This window comes from Metopolophium dirhodum, chromosome 2 (genome assembly GCF_019925205.1).
Source record: "Metopolophium dirhodum isolate CAU chromosome 2, ASM1992520v1, whole genome shotgun sequence".
In the NCBI taxonomy this organism is placed as follows: domain Eukaryota; kingdom Metazoa; phylum Arthropoda; class Insecta; order Hemiptera; family Aphididae; genus Metopolophium; species Metopolophium dirhodum.
In genome coordinates, this window is record NC_083561.1 from 41,304,001 (window position 1) to 41,326,149 (window position 22,149).

At 31.7% G+C, this 22,149-nt stretch overlaps 3 protein-coding genes across 3 annotated transcripts in view; 1 reads left to right on the forward strand and 2 right to left on the reverse strand.

Annotated features, from left to right (window-relative positions):
* LOC132939190 (F-box/LRR-repeat protein 7-like) overlaps nt 1-17,899 on the forward strand; it is a 39,105-nt gene extending 21,206 nt beyond the window's left edge. Inside the window, exons 3-5 of the mRNA XM_061006246.1 lie at nt 2,767-3,495; nt 12,372-12,551; nt 15,171-17,899. Coding sequence (XP_060862229.1) covers nt 2,787-3,495; nt 12,372-12,551; nt 15,171-15,706 — 1,425 coding nt within the window. The 5' untranslated portion in view covers nt 2,767-2,786 and the 3' untranslated portion in view covers nt 15,707-17,899. The remainder of the gene's footprint in view (nt 1-2,766; nt 3,496-12,371; nt 12,552-15,170) is intronic.
* Nucleotides 17,900-18,117: 218 nt separating this feature from the next.
* LOC132939191 (uncharacterized) lies at nt 18,118-20,242 on the reverse strand. Its single transcript, XM_061006247.1, has 4 exons — nt 19,881-20,242; nt 19,611-19,772; nt 19,287-19,544; nt 18,118-18,384 (listed from the first exon to the last, which is right to left on the reverse strand). The coding sequence occupies exons 1-4, from the start codon at nt 20,240-20,242 to the stop codon at nt 18,165-18,167; spliced, it is 1,002 nt and encodes a 333-aa protein (XP_060862230.1). The 3' UTR covers nt 18,118-18,164.
* Nucleotides 20,243-20,256: 14 nt separating this feature from the next.
* Nucleotides 20,257-22,086, reverse strand: LOC132939194 (mediator of RNA polymerase II transcription subunit 21). The gene is made up of 4 exons (XM_061006250.1): nt 21,887-22,086; nt 20,967-21,075; nt 20,794-20,894; nt 20,257-20,424 (listed from the first exon to the last, which is right to left on the reverse strand). The coding sequence occupies exons 1-4, from the start codon at nt 21,926-21,928 to the stop codon at nt 20,257-20,259; spliced, it is 420 nt and encodes a 139-aa protein (XP_060862233.1). The 5' UTR covers nt 21,929-22,086.
* Between the last annotated feature and the right edge of the window lie 63 nt (nt 22,087-22,149).

Sequence of the window (22,149 nt, forward strand, 5' to 3'; positions counted from 1 at the left end):
ATGATATACATGAGTAGCTTTGCCACGATCGCCGTAGTCACGACGACGAGGATGGAAAAAAAGAAGAAAACCCGTTCGCAATATTTCTTATTAAACAATCAATCTCAATTTTACCATCTACCACGTTTTTCATGTTATTTTTATTGTATGCAAAATTTGTTCTACTTTTTTCTGATATCCACCCACAAGCTAAATACTATTGACTGTCTTAGGCGTGTAAGGCGCTAGTGTTAGTGTATCACTATAATTATTAGTTATTACTTATCACTTATTATTGATCAGAGATCACAAAATCGCGTATATATTTACAAAAGACAATAGATAGCAGACACCACACGACAATTAAATAAATACAAATACAATCCTATCTATAGTCTATATATCGATGATCATTATAATTAATATTATATCAAAATAATAATAATACTAATGTATACGTAATCATTTAGACCATTTAGGGATGGAATATAGATACTGATATTTTATTGTTTTATTTTATGTGACAGTGACTGAAGACAAATTTGCCACTCGCGTATCCATACGTTAAAATTACGATTAGTTTGGCATCAGAAATCAGAATTATTTACATATACTGGAATAATTATAAATCTATATAGTTATGACAATATGACTTGGTATTGACTATACTATATTATTATATCTATGAAATTATAGGCGGTAATGTAGTATAATATTGTATAAATGATACTAATAATTTATAAAGAAACCAACGGAAGTCAACAAATCGATTTGAAGATTTGATGGAATGTAAGATAAAACTGTGATAATATGCTCTATAGAGTGAAAGGATTTGATTTGAATACCTAAACTCTGAATAAGGCAAAACATTTATGACTGTTTAGAAATTAATATCGATTTTGAATTTTGATTCGTATAAATCAATTTGATTAGTTTTCTCCATGTTCTATATACTAAATACTTAGTACTCGAAGGCCTAAGAAATTATTAATTATACATATAAGTTATAGAAGGTAACTAACAATTAATAATTTCAATATAGGTAACTACTTATTAATATAAACTTATGATTATACCAATAAAAAAAATTACACTTAATATTCTTATTATTTTTAAACTACACTTTTTTAGTAAAGGTTTTATTATAATAAATCAGCATATAGATACATATTTTATTATAGATTTCGTTTTTTATTTCGATTTTTATAATTTCTTAATTTACCTTTTTAATAAATTATTATTTATAAATCAGAAACAAAAAGTTAAAAATTAAATGATATGAGAATACAATGATTGATAAATATATTATATTAATATATTAACTTGAATATAGTACATTTAATGAGAAACCAACCGACAACCACAAATATTTTGTTAGATAGATTTGAAATGTTTGAAAATCATATATTTTTATATTTTGACAGACAAATAATTTTTACATGTTAATTTATGATAATATATTATATTTAAGCTATGCTCTATCTGTATGAAAGACAAATGATTTACGAGATCTAACAACCGTTGAGTTGCTATATAATATGTAAGCACGATCGTTGTTGTGCATACCTATAAGAATACCTATAAGAATTCTTTATGACGCGGTGACGCGGTCAGTCTCCGTACTTACCAATATTTTGTACTGATATTTATTTAAAATAACGAAGTTTAACTTATTGTTATGTTGAACTAAAAAAAAAAAATATATAATATAGAAAATTAGAAAATAATAATATTTTAAATTCAGAAAGAAATATAGAAAAAGGTTAGTGTTAACGGTATATTATTACCCACGCTGCACTTATTATAATTCATTATCTATTATCAATGTATGGTTAAAGATTTAATAACATGTCACTAAAGTGAAATCCGAGTTTATTAGCTCATCATTGTACTCTTGTAATATCTGCTACTGTTTTAAAAGGTATTATATAGCGTCGGGGTTATGTCAAAGCCAATTTTATTGCCCCTTTGTCCCCACCGCTTTAAATTAGTAAATTATTGTTGCCCCTGCCCCCGTAGCTATTATTATAACATTTTAATTTATAAGTATACACTAAGTCCTAACATGCATGCAATTCATCTAGACGGTTAGGCGATATCGGTATTTTAAATTGTTCATATTGTGTTCCCCACCCGCCAGTAATAGTATAATATTGTTCTTATCGCTGACGGACGACGGTCAAGATGAACCGCTCAATTTGTACTAACATATTTCAAGTATAGGTACCTATATATATATGGATAAAATATCCCTTGAAACCACGTGTAATTCGATTTTCATTATATTATTATGTCCGTTGTTGAATTCAATTACATTTGAATTGTTTTAAGATCTCGGTAAGGCTGTTATTCATGCAGCTGGTTATAAAATAAAATAATAATCAGCCTTGTCTTACGCTCAATTTAATTTGATAAATAAATATGTTTAAAACAAAACTCATTAGTCATTGCTCTCAAAAATATTATTTTATTGTATTATATTGTATAGTAGATTGTGAATACCTTACCTATAACGCAAACTCTCATTACTTCATTATCAATATTAATCAATATACATATTCGTGTTCCCACACCTTGCAGTACCTACATACACTAAACAGTGCAAAATATATCGAGTCAAGTAACAAATATATCATTCAGCTATATATTATATTATATACTGACCAACTTTTGGACATATTTTTTAGGTATTTATTTGCGAAAATAAAACGAAAGGATTTACATAAAATTGAAATTTTCCTATAAACAAAAAACTAACTCCAATTTTTAATTGTTACATTTTTATAGGCGAACGCCGAGAGAGAAGTATGACGCACGCGGGCCGTTTGTCGCCGGTAATATGCCCGCTAGCAAAGCTGGGACGGTCGTCTCCCGGTTCTCTGGAGTTTACACCCTCGGTTCGGAACGTACCGTTCCACCACCCGTACACGGTGTTAGAAGCCGAGACTAGCTTCACGTATAGCCCGACGTTACGGTGCAGCTCGCCGTGTTTGGACCAAGGTTACCACACGTTAGTGACCGGCGGCGGTGTCGGCGATTGCGCCAATCTGCCACTGCACTCTACAGCCACCAAGCACCGGCGGTCGCAGTCGCGGACGGTCATCGGTTCGAACTTTGATCGGCTCCGAGATGAGCTGGTTCTCAAGGTATTCTCGTACCTCAACAGCGCGGACCTTTGTGCGTGCGCGGCCGTGTGCCACAGATGGGAGAACCTTGCGTGGGAGCCCGTCCTGTGGCGGACGATCGCTCTGTGCGGCGAGAACACCTGCGGCGACAAGGCGGTCAGGTGCGTGTTGCGCCGACTGTGCGGCCGCACCAGGACCGGCGCGTGTCCCGAGGTGCAGAGGCTGTTCCTCAGCGACGGCACCAAGATTTCCGACAAGGGACTGACGGCGTTGGCCAGGCGGTGTCCCGAGCTCACGCACGTCCAGCTCCATGGCAGCCCGAACATCACCAACGCGGCCATATCCGAGTTGGTCGCCCGCTGCCCCAACCTACAGCACCTGGACGTCACCGGTAAGCGGCACAATTTATTATTAGTTGTACCTATTATGGAATATGTCGAGGGGGCGCACACATTTTAAATCGTCACGATTTTCTATGCTTACAATTAATATGTATAGATGATAGTTTACATTTAAGTATAAATAATATTAATATTATAAAGTAAATTGTAATAAATGTGACATGGTGCATATAGAATAATGTATTATTGTTATTATACATAAAAAACAAAATATAGTAATATGATTGACGCACCGATTAATAGTGAGTATTCTTCGGGAAACATTCTTCGCGTCGGTCCGGAGGTTATCAAGACTCGTTTCGCCTCTGTACAATGTAAGACACTGCATTGTTTTACGCACTCACGAACGCACGTGCGAAAACGGTTGGTTATAGATCGGACTTACAAAAATCACTCGTAGACTCAAAAACTGTTCGGTCTCCAATTGGATAGACCATTTTGACATAACAATGACCGACGAGAAATATTGCTGTAACCTAAGCTCGCCGAGAATAGTTATAAACCTAACCTATACGGTCTTCCATATATATGCCGGAAACCGTGGTAAGCGTAAGTTCGCGGAATTGGAAGAGGTGACAGTCGTGACCACCACTTTGGGTGGTTGAAAATCAAAATCTATGCATCGTAAATAACTGTGATTTGTGCGTGTCATTGTACCTATACTACCTAAAATAATCATAGTATAATTTGATAGTTATGCCAATCCACATTTTTGCCCGGATTTTTTTTAATTAAAATTCTAATAAAATAATTTGGTGTTTGTGTTGAACTATAACACTTAAAAAATTAAACACTACGAAACAATATTTTTTGATAACAAGCATACCAGTAAAAAATTATAATAACGAATAATTATAAATTATAAAAACAATAATTTTTCCGTTTAATTGGTTCATATAATGGATTACAATTTTTGCACTGGTGGTGAAAAATGTTTTTTCAAAAGTTAGATTTGTATATCAATATCGATAACATATAGCTCATAATATTATGAACTTATTTTATCGTCGATAAGTATTAAAAAATGGGAAAATATTGTTATCCACCTCCCCCTTATCCTAATATTATACAAGTATATATAACCATCGATCATCAATCAACATGAGTAAGTTATAACCTGTGAGTATGTGTAGGAAGTATTTATAACGTATATATATATACATATATATTATGTATCTATAGATTATATTATACTGCAGACGGAATAACGTTCGTTGCTTTCTTTCGAAACGTATAATGGAAAACATTTATTATTGCGGTATCGACCATCGGTATAAGTTATTTCCTGCCAATCGTTTTCGTATATAATATAGATAAATGTTATGATATTAAGATATGAAATCTCGTATTCGATTTTCAGCTGCAGCGTTGGGTGGTAATATTATGGTATGTATTTAGACATGCCGAGTGAATAGACGTGCGCACTGCGCAGACATTAATTTATGGGCGTTTCTTGAGTGATTTCAAGACATTTATAGGGTTTCTTTAGGGCTTATAGCTGGCACCGTATAGTTGTACAACTTTAGGGCCTAAGGTTTTTTTTTCGGGTATGCAGGCACGCCTAAGGGTATAGGTCATCTGACATCTCTTATAGGTTTTAAATTTGAATATACTTTTATCATACATTCTTTAATACATTGATTACTGTTCGCTAGGATCCCAATTATTATTAGTGTGTCTGCACAACAGATGCATTATTTTTAAATGTATTTGTAGAATGTAAAAAATAATTAAAATAGTACAAGAGTATCTATACAAAGGAAGAAATATGCTGTAAAAATAATAAAACGTTATCCAACATGTTTGTTTGAATTAAACAATTGTGGTTAATAATATTTGAATAAACATGACTTCCGACCAAAAATAATTTAGGCTTCGTTTTATACAGTAGGAAATTAATATAGTGTGGTAGTAATTTAAGTTTAAAATCCAGTAGGTAGTTACATGAAAATGTATGAATTATTCATCGTGTAACTAGATTTAATACATTTTGAAAATTTTGAATTTAACTATTTCTAAAAATACCCACTCATCTGTACCTAATATAATATTGTTGGTAACTGGATGTTATCTGAAGCCAAAGATACAATAGTATAAAAGATGAGATACATTTACAAACCAAAAAAGTGTCTTGTAACATATGTGTATAATGTAATGTTTTTATGAATATATCGTTAATTCATAATTAAGGAACTATACAGTGTAAACGGAGACCTATAAAATATATGAATGAAATAATCATAAATATAATAAAATAGATGAATAGATGGGCATCATTATATTTAGGTCTTCGAGTGGGATTAATAGGGGTGACAATTATTTACAGTTACAATGGCCCCGGGCGCAAAATTCCTAAATACGGCCTCGTCTTCATTAATATATTCTCATACATAAGGTGTATTATAATATATACAGATATATCATGCGTACGAAATGTATACGTTACAAATTATATCAAATGAAATCGTATAAGATTAAAAATTAGCTGAAAAACCCGTCGAATATACAAATTGTACAAAATAATCGGTTTTATAAAACGTGTATAATATTATTCTATTATAGTTGTTGGTTTTTCTGATAAATGCTTACAACGTTATTAAAATAATAGTAATAAAATAAAAAACTAACAAAATATGGTCACAGCTAAATACACAATAATTAATGACATAACTTTTAACGCTGTGAACATAATATACTGTTATATCCATCACGCGCATATACAATATAAATTGGAAAATATATATAAATACAATATATTATTTATACATTTTCTCAAAATTTCATTCGGTAATTAAACTCGAGAAGAACTGCAGTGGTTTAAACATTCAGCTGGTCATTGACAAATGATTATAATTTATATAATACAGCACTGCCGATCGCGGCCAAGGACTCTTCTAGACGTGCGGACAGCTACACTACAACATATGCACACACACACACACACACACACACACACACACACACACACACACACACACGAATATATATATAAATACGATACAGGTACAATATATATTATTGTACTATTATATACTTACCGACTATACAATATTATATTCCTTGCCGATCGATTTCGTAGAAAACCACACACACGCGTGTACTCGCATATGGCTTATATGTATATATTATATAGGTAGGTACATTGTACGTGTATATAAATTGTATATATAAATTCTCCTCCGCCGCAGTGATCTCTCGCTGTATGCCCAGACTAGAGTGAAAAATGTCCTACCGCCGCCGCATTAGGACGCTTTTTTCTATTCTTTATATTTTTATCCCGCGCGCATTTTTATCTTACCGGCTATTACCTATACAGATATTTTCCTGCCACTATAGCTGGTATATACCGCTCGTACGGTGAATAACGCTCGCACGTGGAATTCGTTATTGACCAGTACCCTACCTATACCTACAACCTACTACATATTATTATATATAATACAAAGCGGCTAGCGTTGAAGTCGTTTAGAATTTAGCGATGGTCATGTGCTGTAAGCAAGTATTATATGTATGTATGAGGTTCATATTTTTCATATTGTACCAAAACAGCTTAACCAAAAAGATAAATGTTTGTTTTGCTTCAAAATAAATATTATGTTGCAACTTATAAGTTATAACTTATAATACAATAATACATTAAAACTGAATTCGCTCGGTCTTCTAATAAAAAATATTCGCTAGATGATAACACATAATTTGTTTTGATATCTACGTCCTACTGACATTTGTAAATGATTAATTTTTGCAGTATCTAATATCGGAGTAGCCAAAAAACCCTAAAGTACCTAATTGGTTTGTGGCATTGTAGGTTAAGTAGCTGTTGACCTGGAACTGAATACATGTGGACATTGAACATATTAGAATTTGATAAATGTACAAAATATGAACACGTGAAAAAAAGAAAAATCTGCACAATAGCCTCCTCACCTGCCCTAAATTTATATATACTTACCTACTATGATCGCCTATAGAAGAGCATGCCACTAATACCATTGCTGCACGAATATATTTTACTAATTTAAAATCATAATTCAAATGAGTATAATTTTTATAATAATAGTTTTATACCCAAGTGTACCTACGCAAAATATGTACACCGCCGTGGCTTCACTCAGATGACGGTTTTACCTACGACCGTATTATAGCAAATAATATACTGAACATATAGCAATAAAATATACGATATTGCGTACCTATACATATACGTACATCAATATTAATTCCATCGTTCCGTTCCGGAAATTATGTCGTCATTCCGTAGCCCGTTCGCAGTTTATAGGTACGTCTTGGAAATACGTATACGTATATTAGGTATATAAATTGTTGTTATAATGTTGTCGCGCCGACGCCCGATGTTGCAGCTATTTTATACAGTGATACAGTGTTTGAGTGCCGTAGTGGTACTGCCATTGCCATATGACCCATACAATTGCACTGACAATTGACATTATAGGCACATTATTGTTTTATGTGGTATAAACCATCGAATAATATTGTATAATATTATATTTAAGTACCTACCTTATATTATGGTAACCTGCGCATGGCTGCACCTATAGTGTACGCTATGCTGCAACATACACACACACACACTCACACAGTCTGTAACAATATTGTTAACGGTATCGTATAATATAATATGTTCATTTATCATAAATCACAATGATTTTTTTTTCATCTTGTTTTTATTGTATATAAACTGAGTGTCCGCTGTCTACTCGTGCATTCCCGCCCACCGATGTTCCATACCGTCTCTGATTACCAGTCTCCTGCCATAACTTTAAACTTAATGGAGATTAATAACTCAACTTTTAGAAGATAAAATATTAACGTAGATTTAAGTTTTTATTTCTAAATATTAGTTGTATAGAAAAAAAAAATATTATATATTATTTCTGATGTCAACATCCCATTTTCTCAATGAATACTACACCTTAGTCTATCCGCACACCAAACAATACGTTATTGATTCCGCTTCTGAAGTCGCTCAATCACTTTGCATTAAAATGTCTTATTTTGTTAAAAATTACGTTTAAATGAAACAAAAATGCACCATTGGCCAACGTCTCTATAATGGATACGCAACTCACAAACACCATAAAACTGTGTCTGATGGACCTAATAAACACATTTTTGCTAATATAACAATCAAAAAATAAATTTTTTCACAAATTTCACGAACATACTATATTATTTATCACGCCTCTGTAATCGTACGCAGTACTGCGACGGGCCAGCTGGTGAATTATAATAATAAAACGTAGCTTCTTTAGTTCTTTATAATTAAACGCAGCAGCTGCAGTTGCGTTGAGGTTCATTCCATAAGTTATGTTGCAAAATTATAAATTGTATACAGACACCCAACAACAATTTTTTTTTATAAACCAGCGAGGGCTACGCCTTTCTCTCCCTTAGTCCCCCAGATTGATAACTTCATATATTTATTAATTATACTAAATAAATTATTACATAACGGATAAACTAAAAATGTAGACCTTGGATTGTATGATTTTGCTGTATATATTTTGGTGTATTAAACATTTGTAAATTACAAATGTACGATGTATACCTTAATGAAACAAAAAAAAATATTTCAACAACCATAAAAAAAAATTGAGAAGTCAATTTTGAAATTTGTAACAATAAAAACATAAATACCTAATGACAAACAAATAATTATTATTTTCTAATCAAAATTAAATCAGCATTATTTTAGTATTTCCTATAATTTCAATTTGTACTAGTAATTTTAATTACATTTTTTATTTTCATATTATTTTAATTAAATAATATGCTTGTTTTTACAAGTGTTTAATTTTACTTAAACCAATTTCTAGGAAGTGAATCTAGGAAAATGCCTACACTCCCCCCCTGGCTATTTTTTTGGTGTATAGGTAATGTTCTCATTTAATGGCGGATATTCTCCACACATATTTTTTTAAATTAAATTATTATTTTTTTGTCTGACGCGTAGAAAAATAAAATAAATTTTCAAATATTTCAATAAATATATATTTTTTGATATAAAAATGCTACAGACTAACTAGCTACTATGGCCCATGATGGGTGTATTTATGTTCATATATATATCAGTAATATAGCAATATACTAAATAGGTATAGGTACTAATATTGTACACAATAACACGAAGTGTACTGCAGTCTTGCGTACCATAGATTACACTCTATAGTTTATATCCATATCAATAATTATCCTACATTTAAAAACAAACCATTAGGTAATAATATTGATTTTATAATATAGTATGTTTGTACCCTATAGGTACATTATTGGTACCACCACCACTCAACCAAAAAAAGTGTTGTGGCCGCATGCTCGCAACACTTTGACATAAACTACATATGATGGTTTGATGCCACTAATGTGGAGTAATAATTTTTTTCTAAAATCATGTTTCAAAAATATTGTTTGGGAATAAAAGTAGTTGACCGCGGGAAAGGCGGGTGAGACTGCATTTTGTGTATTATGGTGATGACTGATGACAAATCGCAATACAAAAAATAACACGGCATATTGGGCTCCGAGTACGTTCATAAATAAATATTTATTTTGTGTGTACCTACGTCGCATTTATTACTTATTATAATATGCATTATGTAAAGTAATTTGCCACGACGTTTTTTTCCGGAACACTGAAGTACGAGTAGTCTCCTGCAGAAGTTCAGAGACAACACTGCAGTGAATGTTGAATTTTAACCATTCGACGAATCACATACCTCTATTCGTGACGAGTTACATTTTGTATCTGTAATCTATAATATTGTTGTGTGTTTAAAAATTTCAAGAAATCGAAATGTGTAACCGACCGTGAGCAATGCAAATCACATTGGCGCGCGGCGGCGGTGGTTACTATAACGACAATAATTATTATATTTATATATACAATAATGTAGTTGTTCCCGTCATCGTACTTACACACACACACACACACACACACACACAACATATAACGTGTACTATAATGTGAAATGCGAATAAAAGGGCGTGGTGATTCCAGTCGTCTCGAGTTATGATATCCCTGAGAATATTGTTTAGAGGGCTGTCAGGCGGTGTCTACATAATATCTCCGAGTTTCCGACCGACTATTATGCAAATACCTACGTTCTTATTTTGCAAATTATTATTTATTTACATTATACTTGGTATTTTCGGTTCGCCTACATGATTATAACATTTTTTAAGTAGGTATAAAAAAAAAAAACTTCCAAACGATTGTTCGCATTTGTATACAAACAAAATATTTATTTTTTTTTTACACAGCTAAATTATTTCGTGTGTATACTTATTTTCGGTAAATTGTAGGGTATGACAAATTATTTCGTATCTATTACTTTACGGATCCAGTTAATATTTCTTCGATGTCTTATGGGAAACCATATAAGGTACCTAGATAATATGTATAATACCTATGCCCTACATACTTATATAGACAGACAGAACACGGTCCACGGAAGCCTATAGGCTATAAGTATATTATTATAGAATAGGTAAGGATATAACATTTTGATTATATTCTACATGAAAACTTCCGAAATATAGACGCCCACAAGATTATACGATATTATTGGTTATAGATAATATAATGCATGTATACGAAAATAAACATGTACATAATATACATGTAGGTACCTATATAAACAATGATAATTTATAAGGGTAGGTATACTTGTATACAAGTATATACAGTTAGAACTTAACAAAATTGATTTTGGGAGGGAGTGTGACAAAACATTGTCAAATAGAAATAGCAAATTTACCATTATTATAAAAAATTGTTATCTAAAATATATAATGAAGATTTAAGAGTAAATTGAGGAAATTCAATATCGTTATACAATAGTATAAACTATTTATCATTATAATTTTATTTTTCCGATTCGTTATACCTAATATTATATACAGTCTGGTTAAATATTTAAATAAAATAATATAAATATATGATTATAAGATAGGTACGATTCGTAGTATAATATGATATTAGAGCAAGGACTTTTGTACTAAAAATCATAGTAAAAAGTTAAAAATATGCACTTGTGGCCTTATAGGTATCAACATTTTTTAAAAGAAAAAATTATTAAGAAAAAAAACAAATAAACATCTATCGTAAGTACTATCCATACACTATTACCTAATATCCGATATTTTATACAAAAATAGACATAAAAAAAGAATTTTATAAACTCTGTTTTGTCCTGTATTAATATCTAAAGTTTAGATGTTATGGATAGTTTAGATTCTAAACTATCCACTGTCCGTTTAAAAATTAGTTTTTATATCGTCTTTATAAAAAATTATCTGCAGTTTAATCAAATTGTTAACCTCAATTTACAAAAAATATTTACCGAACGCTTAATTTTTAATAAACTTTCAAAATATATCCTTAAAATTAAAAATATTACCTTTAAACCCAAAACTGATGAAATATATATAAAAAAATGCGCTAAAAGAGTATTTCTAAGCATACGATAAAGTTAACCAGAAAAAAACATACAAATGCATCAAAGTCCTTGCTCTATATATTACCTATATGGCATTATGGCTATATGTAGGTATATATTACTTCTTCACAAGTACCTATATGCGCTGTGCGTAAACATAGTACCTATATAGATATGGCCAATCAAATTCGGTCATAAATTCATGATATTATTTTGTTAAATTAATTTATAGACAATTAATGTAACTTGCGCAGATAACTATATATAAGCAGAATAATAGAACTAAAAATCTGCTTTCTATTGGTATAGTTCTACAAATTAAGCGTAAACGTGTGTAATTAATAAATATTAATTTAGGTATAAGTGTATAACATTCGTTTTTAACCGTGAAATGTATCTTATTTTAGGTTGCGTTAAGGTGAGCACCGTTGGGGTGTACAGCCGTCCGGAGCCGTCCCTGAGACTGTGCCTGCAGTATTTGGACTTGACTGACTGCCAGCTTGTCGACGATGCAAATCTATGTGTGATAGTTAGTAATTGTCCACAACTAGCCTACTTGTACCTGCGGCGATGTACTAAAGTCACAGGTAATGACACGACGAACCTACCCACTATGTAGTCAATTAGTCAAAATTACTATAAATGCATAAAACAATATATGATTGTTTGATTTAATCTGCAAATTATCTAAATAGGTAATATAATATAATAATATGATCATATGCGTGTAGGTATCTATATAGTGTTGGTATACCATTTAAGTGTACATACTATATACGATCTACATTTTGCATTTTTCTTGATCCCTTTATAGTTATTATTGCGTTATAAACAGTGATGTAGTCTCAAAAAAGTTTATGGGTACACGCCTTAATCATTGTAAAAAATAACGTGGGGGGCTACGCCTAACCTGCGTACCACGATTTTCGTTAAGGGTTCTGGTGCCAGTCTTTCAAGTTTTCCACAATTCTATAAAATTTGAAAATTAAATTTTATATTTTAGTTGCCACCTCAATCATAAGACTTTATCACTAATCTACTACCCGATACCTATTTAGGGGCCAGGGGGGTTGATAGGGTGTAATATATCGAAAAAATTACTTTACGGGAATAACTCTCAAGCTTTGTAGAATTGTCGGATTTTTAAACTATTTTTTTATCTGAAAGATGAAGATTTCCTACAGCCCGCATCGATCTCTGATTTTATATTTTATTTCAAATAATTGTATTAAAAAATTTCTAAAAAAATACTTTTTATCTTGTATTTTCTTAGACATATTATAAAGTTTGAGAATAAAATATTGAAAAACAGAGATCGATTCGGGCTGTAGAATATTTCCCTCTAACAATTAAAAAAAAAATGATGAAATTTGGTTGATTCTACAAGGCGGTATCGTTATTCCCGCAGAGTGTATTTTTGAGGACAAAATGGCATCGGCACCGAGCGCCTTAAGGGTACACGGCACACGCATAAATATAAAATTAGAAGGTTGGTATACACGTCGTGTACCCGTGTACCCTCCACTACACTACTGGACTTAGTAGTTATAATTACTTGTTAGTTGTTATAATAACAACATAATAATATTACTGTAGATTATACATAATAATATAATATTTATAATAAGTGTGGTCGTTATGTACGACTAACCGAACGTGGTATAAGTATTATACTTACCCAATACTTAAACACATTAATTGTAAACTATTTTTATTTCAATCTTATATTTAAATATGTACCTGCAGACTGCAAAGTTAAGACTCAAGATATTGATCATAGGATAATATTTTACACGAGATATTTGGTCATTATTTAAAATAAAAATATTATTATATAAGTTCCTATATATTTTACAGTCTGTTATTTATATATATAACATGTCGTATAATACATAAGTAATCTGGTAATGTGTATCCTTGATAGTTGGAAGGTAAAACATTTTCCATTCAGATTTTGTCTCATCCTGGAAAACGCGGAATGCCAATTATTCGCATTGCGTTCATACTCGGGTAAATACTCCACAAATAAGAATTCTTGAGCTGTGGATCCGGTTTTAATTCATTAAGACGCTTTTTATATTTGCCAAGAACGAGTATATATAGGTATAATGCATTATATTATATTATGCTCTATAACTATTTTATTGCAGAACCTCTTCAGTTCTAAAATAAAAATAAATCGATGAAAAGTTAATGGCAAGTACGGTCCCCACACCTGTATAATATATACTTTTATACAATACCTCGAATATCACAGGATTCTCCTCTTGGCTTGGAGATTATGAATTATGATTATACTTTTTTATATAATTATATTATATAGTGGGCATTGCCACACTGCAGAGCAGTCTACGTATATGGTATAAATAGGCAATATAATGCGTTACGTGGTTAAAACCGTTTCTTCCCAGAGAGTGATGTATTGTAAGTACATAGGTAAATTACCTGGCAATAGCCAATAGGTATCATACATTTTTACTTTTTTGGCATGAGTATACCAATATTGTTTTCATAACAATTTTGTTTATTTTGTTGAGAGAGGCGGGGCTAAGCTTTTACTATATAGTTTCTACCTACCTTACACGTCATATGGTAATTGATTTCAATAACATCGATATTATGATAATATGTTTAAGTAGAAAAAAAATATGCAAATGTATATAAATCTGGACTCAGATAGACGAAAAACTGGCATTACGGTCATATTACATATATTATAATATTATATAATATTTACCATAATATATTATTATACATCAGTATATCACTCACCTATAGTATTATAGTAAATACACCAAACATGCTCACTCCCATTTTTTTCTTTTATTGCCTAGTGATTTTATTCAAGTTCTTATTTTTGGAATCTTTTAGTAATAGTACATACCTATTTAAGGATCATATTTTCCCAAATTAAAATATAAAGTTTGTATCATCATTGGACATTTGGACACTCTTAAGTGCTATAAAAAATCTAAATAACTGAATATAATATGCTCATTGCTCCTCAAGTATAGTCATAGAGGTACTTAAAGTTCCAAAAGCCAGAATATAAATAAATTCATAAAAATGAAAATAATAGGAGTGAACATGATTGGTGAATCACCTGATCTTACATTTTCATATATCTATTGTAAAATATTTCATGATGTACAAAATTTTAAAATGTTTTTGGTTTCATCATCACGTGACGTTTATATTATTTCCAGACGCCGGTATCAAGTTCGTGCCGAGTTTTTGTTCGGCGCTGAAGGAGCTGAGCGTGTCGGACTGCCACCAGGTGACCGATTTCGGGCTGTACGAGCTGGCCAAACTGGGCGCGCTGCTGCGGTACCTGTCGGTGGCCAAGTGCGATCAGGTGAGCGACGCGGGGCTGAAGGTGATCGCGCGACGGTGCTACAAGCTGCGGTACCTGAACGTGCGCGGCTGCGAGGCGGTCAGCGACGACGCCATCACGGTACTAGCGCGGTCGTGCGCCCGGCTCCGCGCGCTCGACATCGGCAAGTGCGACGTGAGCGACGCTGGCCTCCGGGCGCTGGCCGAGAGCTGTCCCAACCTGAAGAAGCTCAGCCTCCGCAACTGCGACCTGGTCACCGACCGCGGAATACAGCTGATCGCGTACTACTGCCGCGGACTGCAGCAGCTCAACATACAAGACTGTCAGATATCCGCGGACGGATACAAGGCCGTGAAGAAGTACTGCAAGCGGTGCATCATCGAGCACACCAATCCCGGTTTCTTCTGAACGACCACGTTGTATATACTTGGATTGTATACTGGGTGATCCGTTTTTAACATATTAATATTTTTTAACGACGTAAAATTATGTAAAAAAAAAAAAAATTGTATTAAAAACGTCAGTAGTTTAAAGTTTTTAAACAATTAATGTCGTTAAATAGATCACCCGGTATACTTAGGGTCGTATACAGCGGGGCGGTACCGTCCGATAAATATTTTTATATAACGTGTGTGTCTCATAATGTATAGAATAATAATTTTAATAATTGTAAAAAATAATGCGCAAGTCGGTGTGGAACGGGTACAAGGTATATTATTATGATGTAATTAATATTATTATCGCATAGGCGCAAATTAGGTACCTAAATTATGTGGGACCTCTTGAGAAGGTCAGGACATCCCCGCTGCAAGACGAAAAAGTTATGCTAAAATTGAAATTTGGGTTTTTGAGCCGTTTCTCTATATTAATCACATTTGCACCAATTATTTTAATATTACGTTTGTATCGTCGTCGCCCACGCCGATACGTTTATATTATTTAAGTATCAGTCTGTATAAACGACGGACCTTATCGCAAGACACTGCCCATATGCATTACTATTAGGTATATCATTATATTATTAAATCAGTATTATATTTAAACTTTCCCGATAGGTCCCTAAGTAATATACACTCTGATCGTAAGTCTGTAGATGTTTTTTTTAAACTTTTTATATTAATTGTGCGTCCAGAATCGATGTTAGTGCCTGCCGCTTGATGCCAAACTGCCAAAGTTATGACTTATCACATAGGTATAATCCTAAAATGCGTTTATTGATCTTTTATTTCACATTTTCCAGATTAAATCTATTATGTGACCTGATTATGTTGATAATTATTACTGTGGAAGGAGATTTGTTTTGTAAAAATCTACGTTTTGCATATCCAGTAACTTATATTTTAATAATTATTGCCTGTGTAATAACTAATAACAATTAGGTACTAATTAGTATCTGTACGGCTATACTTGATTCTTAGCTATTTATTTTAGCCAATATAAAAGATGTAGCTTACAAATATATACAGGTACTTTTTCGGAACAGACTTAATTCCATGATTCAAACTGGTTAGATGTTATATTCATATAAAATATAATCATCTTAATTTCAGCCATAAGTGTTTAAATATATTAATATTCTTGAATTCTGCGTAAGCAAAATAATATTATGGTCATGCATACGGAATATGTAAAACGTATCATGCAGCTCAAATAATAAAATTATAGGAAATGCCATTTAATAATTAGGTACTTCAACAGAAACAAATATGAACATTATATGCTCCATCTATCCTTATTTTAAAATACAGTTCTTTATTTATTTATCTTTAGATTTGTTTAGTGGCTATAATTGTCAGAGGCCACTTATGTTTCTTTGCGATATACGTAATAAATAATAATATAAGTACTAAGTAGTCATTTGTTACTATTGATTTGCTTAATCTAATTATTTATCATCAAATACTATTATAAAATGCAAATTATAATTTGCATTTACATTTACATAATCGTAAGAATAAATTAAGAATGAAACAAAATTAATTTGACAAGGTATTGCTGTTACCACAGAAAAATATAAAAATATTTGACCGAGAACTATAACTAACGTTCGGGATGTTTCACACTCATATTAACTGTAGACTACATTAAAATTAAAAGTACATGTCTGAATATATTGTACAAATTAAATATTGAAATATGGTCATCAATTGACATTGTAATATATTGTAAATTGTAATATTATTAATCTTTATTTCCAATCATAATTAAGGTGCCATCTAATTTGTCTAAATGTTGCCATTCAACTTTTGAAGAAGAAAAATAAACTACTTATGTATTATTTTAATATTATTTAGTAAAATGTTATTTTAAGTGGCCAACATAATATTTAAATGAAATCTTTTCATTTTATTAGACGACTGTGTTTTTTAATAAGTCTGATCACAATTTAAAACTTTTATAGTTTATATATTATAATGTTGTCTGGTTAGAATTAAAATTATTATATTGTAAGTGCTTTATCACAAAATGCAGTATTCATATTAAAATAGAATACATTTTATAAATATATGTACAAACAAATTGAGTGTACAAAACTGTTAGTAAACATTTTAAATAACTTTTATATTTATAATAACAAAGTTTCAACTGTTTTTGTTTTAATTTTGTGTTGTTTTTGCAATTTATATTGTGTTATTTCTTGTACAAAATATCAAAGTCCTATTAAAAATCACAATTCCTAATTTTTTACATGGAATGTTTTGTGTATACATTCAATTGTTTCATTGAATCACTTTATCAGTGAGATTAATCCAGTTTTTAAATATAAAGCACATTACTAGGTGTAAGACACATTTGTCAAATTCAAATCAATCAAAATATTTGTTTAATCGTTTCATTAGTTATAAAAACTTTATTAAAAAAAATATTAACGTTTTTTGTAAATACAAGGTTTTAATTCTAATGTAGGTAGTTTCTTTTTTAATGCCGTCTTACTTATATCTTGAGTTTTTTTCAAGTCCACAAAGACAAACATTTCAATTGTCTGATCTACTTTTGTTTTTTCAAAACCATATTTAGCCAAACTATCAACAAATGTGTTAATATTATCAAATCGGCTTTCAACTTCTGCTATTTTCATCAAACCCCTAAAAATAAAACAAAATATTGTAAGTATGTTTTTAAAGTATATTGTTTTACGTAATAAATTAAGAACGTAATAAGACTCAAAATTAAAATTGTATGTATACACTATTCAAACGAAGGAATGTACATTGGAGAGTCCAGTTTCTGATAGGCGATGGTGTAGGAACATCAGTTAGTCATCCCCAAAGAGTCTTTACTCTTCCTATGTAATGAAGCTAATTCCTGGGTACAAATCAACACCCAGCAGCCAAACAAAACTTGCATAAAGTGTACTTATCTGTATATAGCAGCGTTTCTCAAACTGTGGGTTGCGACCCACTAGTAGTTTGTGACATAGGCGTGACTAGACTTCATCAGCAGGGGCAGCCTAGCTAATGATCGGCACTACCTTATTAGTGAACCAAAAAAAGCCAAAAAAAAAATAAATGTTGTGACTCTTCTGATTTAAAACTCGGTTGACCGGCACCTTACAAAAATTTCAGGGGCAGTCCAGGCTCCCTAGGCTGCCACCGTAGACATGCCTATGGTTCGTGAGTCAATTCTTGGTGGGTCGCGAGAAGTTTTTTGAATTATATAGATTCTTTCTAGGAAATTTATTCATTATAATATACCTACCAATATTATATTAATTAATAATTATAATTGATAAATTAATTACGTAATAAGTTATAGTAATAGTAATCAAATTTTGTTTTTAGAACTAATTTTTAATCTTGTAAAATAAACCATGTGGGTCGTGATAGATTTTCGGGTATAAAATTGGGTCACGGTCCTAAAAAGTTTGAGAACTACTGCTACATAGAATATTAATTTATGTACAAAACGAATATCCAAATCCCCAAGTTTCTTTGACATCAATATCCAAAACATTTCTCATCATAATATTATCCTAGTTTTATATTACCCGGTTTTCAAAACCCTATTTGCTTCTTTGATGAATGAATGCAAGTTTGTGCCCATCAGAGAGAGACAGAAAACTGCTATATCAACAGACCCATTGGCTAAGCTAGTGTGAGCCATATCTCCAGCAGTTACATGCTGATTTACTGCTACAAAATCAAAGGAATGAACTTTTACTTTAGGAAATGCCCGAGCAAGTTTAGCATCACCACAACCAAAATCTGCAACTACAACAGGTGAATTGACATTGGACTTCTTCAAACTAAAAGTTAAAACAATTTTATTAATAAAATTAATTTATATAAGCGCTTTAATAAATAAAGCTTACATTGGTTTAATTTGTTTGATTATAACATCTAGTGGTTTGACTGGCCATTGAGTAACTTGTTGCATATAACCATTGTGATAGGCTTTGAATGCACTGGGTTCTTTTTTAAAATATAGCAAAGCATCTTGGCTGCTAGATGAATAAAATTGTTCATTTATATATCTGTAAATGTTTTAGTGAAAAAACAAAAACATGATTTAAACAATTGAAATAATCAACTACCAAGATAGTAGATAGATTTATAAGGTTAAATAGTCAACTATTGTATACCTGAATCTTGCACCTTTCAATTTATCTTTCATCATCTTAATGAAGGACACGGGTGTTTTGTCTCCATCTACCTTTTTCTGTTGTTTGTACAAACTAGGAGTAGAGCTTTCAGGCGCACCTTTGTAACTTATATTTGTTAATTTTATTAAATTGTCATTTGTAATAGATTGAGTTGTTCCCACTTTAGCCTTAGGTTTTGGTTTGTCATTTTTCAGACCAACTTCTATCAGTGCTTTTTTTGATATCTTCTTCTTTTTACCTTTTTTTTCTGTTAATCGTTTTATTTTGTTCCTTTTAATTTTATGTGTCTTACCAATAGCCGAAATAGCTTTAACTACATTTTTTTTATTTTTTACTTTCATTATATAATCTTTTATTAACACGTGTTGTTATCACTACTCTGTTGAATATCTAATTGCTGTTGAGCAATATCAGACAGAGCTGCTTGTATCTGTTCAAGAAGAAGTTCACCTTTTCGAACTACTTCTTCCAAACGTTCTGCAGCTAATTGATTATCCTGCTCTAATCTCCGCAAACTAGCAACCTACAAAATTTAAAAAATTTAAATATATATATTTTCTTTGTAAATAATAGTACCTACTAAATACTATAAATCAGTGGTTCTGAAACTATGGTAAATGGAAGGCTACACGGGTGAAGAATGGAAAATTAATAGATTCACATTTTTACTAATGTTTGTAATAGATCTAATATTATTTTATGTTTTGTGTAAAATATAGATTTTAAATAATTAAATATATAGTAAATGTACCTAAATTATTATTTATATACACTTTTATACATGTAAATGTGTTGAAATTTTAAATAGTTCCAATTTTTGTCATTAGTGACTAATCTGTAATACACATGAGTGGTACAAAATAAACAGTTTGAAAATCACTGCTAGACATACTTGTAAATCTGTAGAAGTATCGTCGTTGGGCAGTGATTCGATTAATGCGTCAATATCTTTGGCACAGCGAGTTATAAGTGAAGAAAATAAACTTGTATAATCTAAACACAGTTAATTGTTAGTACTTTATGTGTCTATCAGAATTTAATGGTATTCAAAACATTAAAATATACCTTCTTGTTGTTGTGGTGTTTGTGATCCGTTTCGGTCGAAGTTTGAAAATTTGGATGGTAAAGCGCACTGTTGCAAAATTCCAATGCTGTTGCAGAAGTTGTCCGCCTGCTATAAAATGTAATCAACGATTAGGTTGATAATTGAAAATGATTTACTAAAATCAAAATGTATACAACAATACACAATGAGTATGCATGCATAGAAAATTATTTTCTAGGCTTCTTTAAACATATTGTACCAAGTTTAAACATTCATAATTGATGAATCATGTATTACTACTTGTGAGATTTGAATTAATCAAATCTACCTCTCACTATTTAATACTTTTGACTTATTTACAAGATTGTACCTATGTGAAAATTGTTATTCGATTATATGAAATGTGAGGCCAAATTGTGATCACATACGGTGTGTAAGAGACATGCAGATTCGGAGAAATATATGAAAATTGTCATAAATAGAAGGGACAATTTACGCCATAAACCTCTTCGGCTAGACCACATATAAAGGGCCTAAATCATTTCAAACATAATCAAACAAAGTGTAAGAAAAGCGCGTTCACATCACACAACATGAGTTTTCACTGCACAACACTTGTAATATATTCGTCGAGAGATAGTCAATAAAGAGTCACCTATTTGATCATTATTTAAACTTCAACCACCTAAAAGTAAGTTTTCCCTGCAGCGTCCAGACATGACATGAAACGTCAACCACCAAGTCGGACATAGTCAGTGTCAAGACAAGGCATCACAATACCTGCTGTTCCACTGTTTGACGCTGCGGGGAATTATGGAAAACGATTGTCGATATTGATATTTGGTGACAACACATTTCTCACCAAACAGTTTCCCGTAGGTATACCTACTAATCTAATAAATAATTTATTATTTATTGTTCGCACTTGGCCGTAGCTTACCTGATTAACTATGTCTTGGAGTTGGGTAAGACGATCGGCCATTTAGACGACGACAGCGATCAGTGGCGTTCTGGACCGGAAAGCGACCAGTATGTAGACACTGAGGCACTTCACCTAAGTAAGCAAAGAAAACTGACGACGCCAGACAGTAGACACTACTACACTGACAGACTGTCTACAATATTAAAGACACGCGCTCATCGCGACACGAGAGAATATTATAAAAAACAACAGTGGGTGATAACAGCGTCGGCGAATTACAA

Bases quoted from the DNA above. Each gene is read 5' to 3' on its own strand.
- LOC132939191 (XM_061006247.1), bottom strand. From the start codon at position 20,242: ATGAAAGTAAAAAATAAAAAAAATGTAGTTAAAGCTATTTCGGCTATT. The intron at 19,773-19,880 runs GTATACAATAGT...AAACATTTACAG, and splicing joins TTGAAAGGTGCAAGATTCAG to ATATATAAATGAACAATTTT. The intron at 18,385-19,286 runs GTAATATAAAAC...TTTTATTTTTAG, and splicing joins AATAGGGTTTTGAAAACCGG to GGGTTTGATGAAAATAGCAG.
- LOC132939194 (XM_061006250.1), bottom strand. From the start codon at position 21,928: ATGGCCGATCGTCTTACCCAACTCCAAGACATAGTTAATCAG. The intron at 21,076-21,886 runs GTAAGCTACGGC...TACATTTTATAG, and splicing joins TCCAAGACATAGTTAATCAG to CAGGCGGACAACTTCTGCAA. The intron at 20,425-20,793 runs GTATGTCTAGCA...TAAATTTTGTAG, and splicing joins ATACTTCTACAGATTTACAA to GTTGCTAGTTTGCGGAGATT.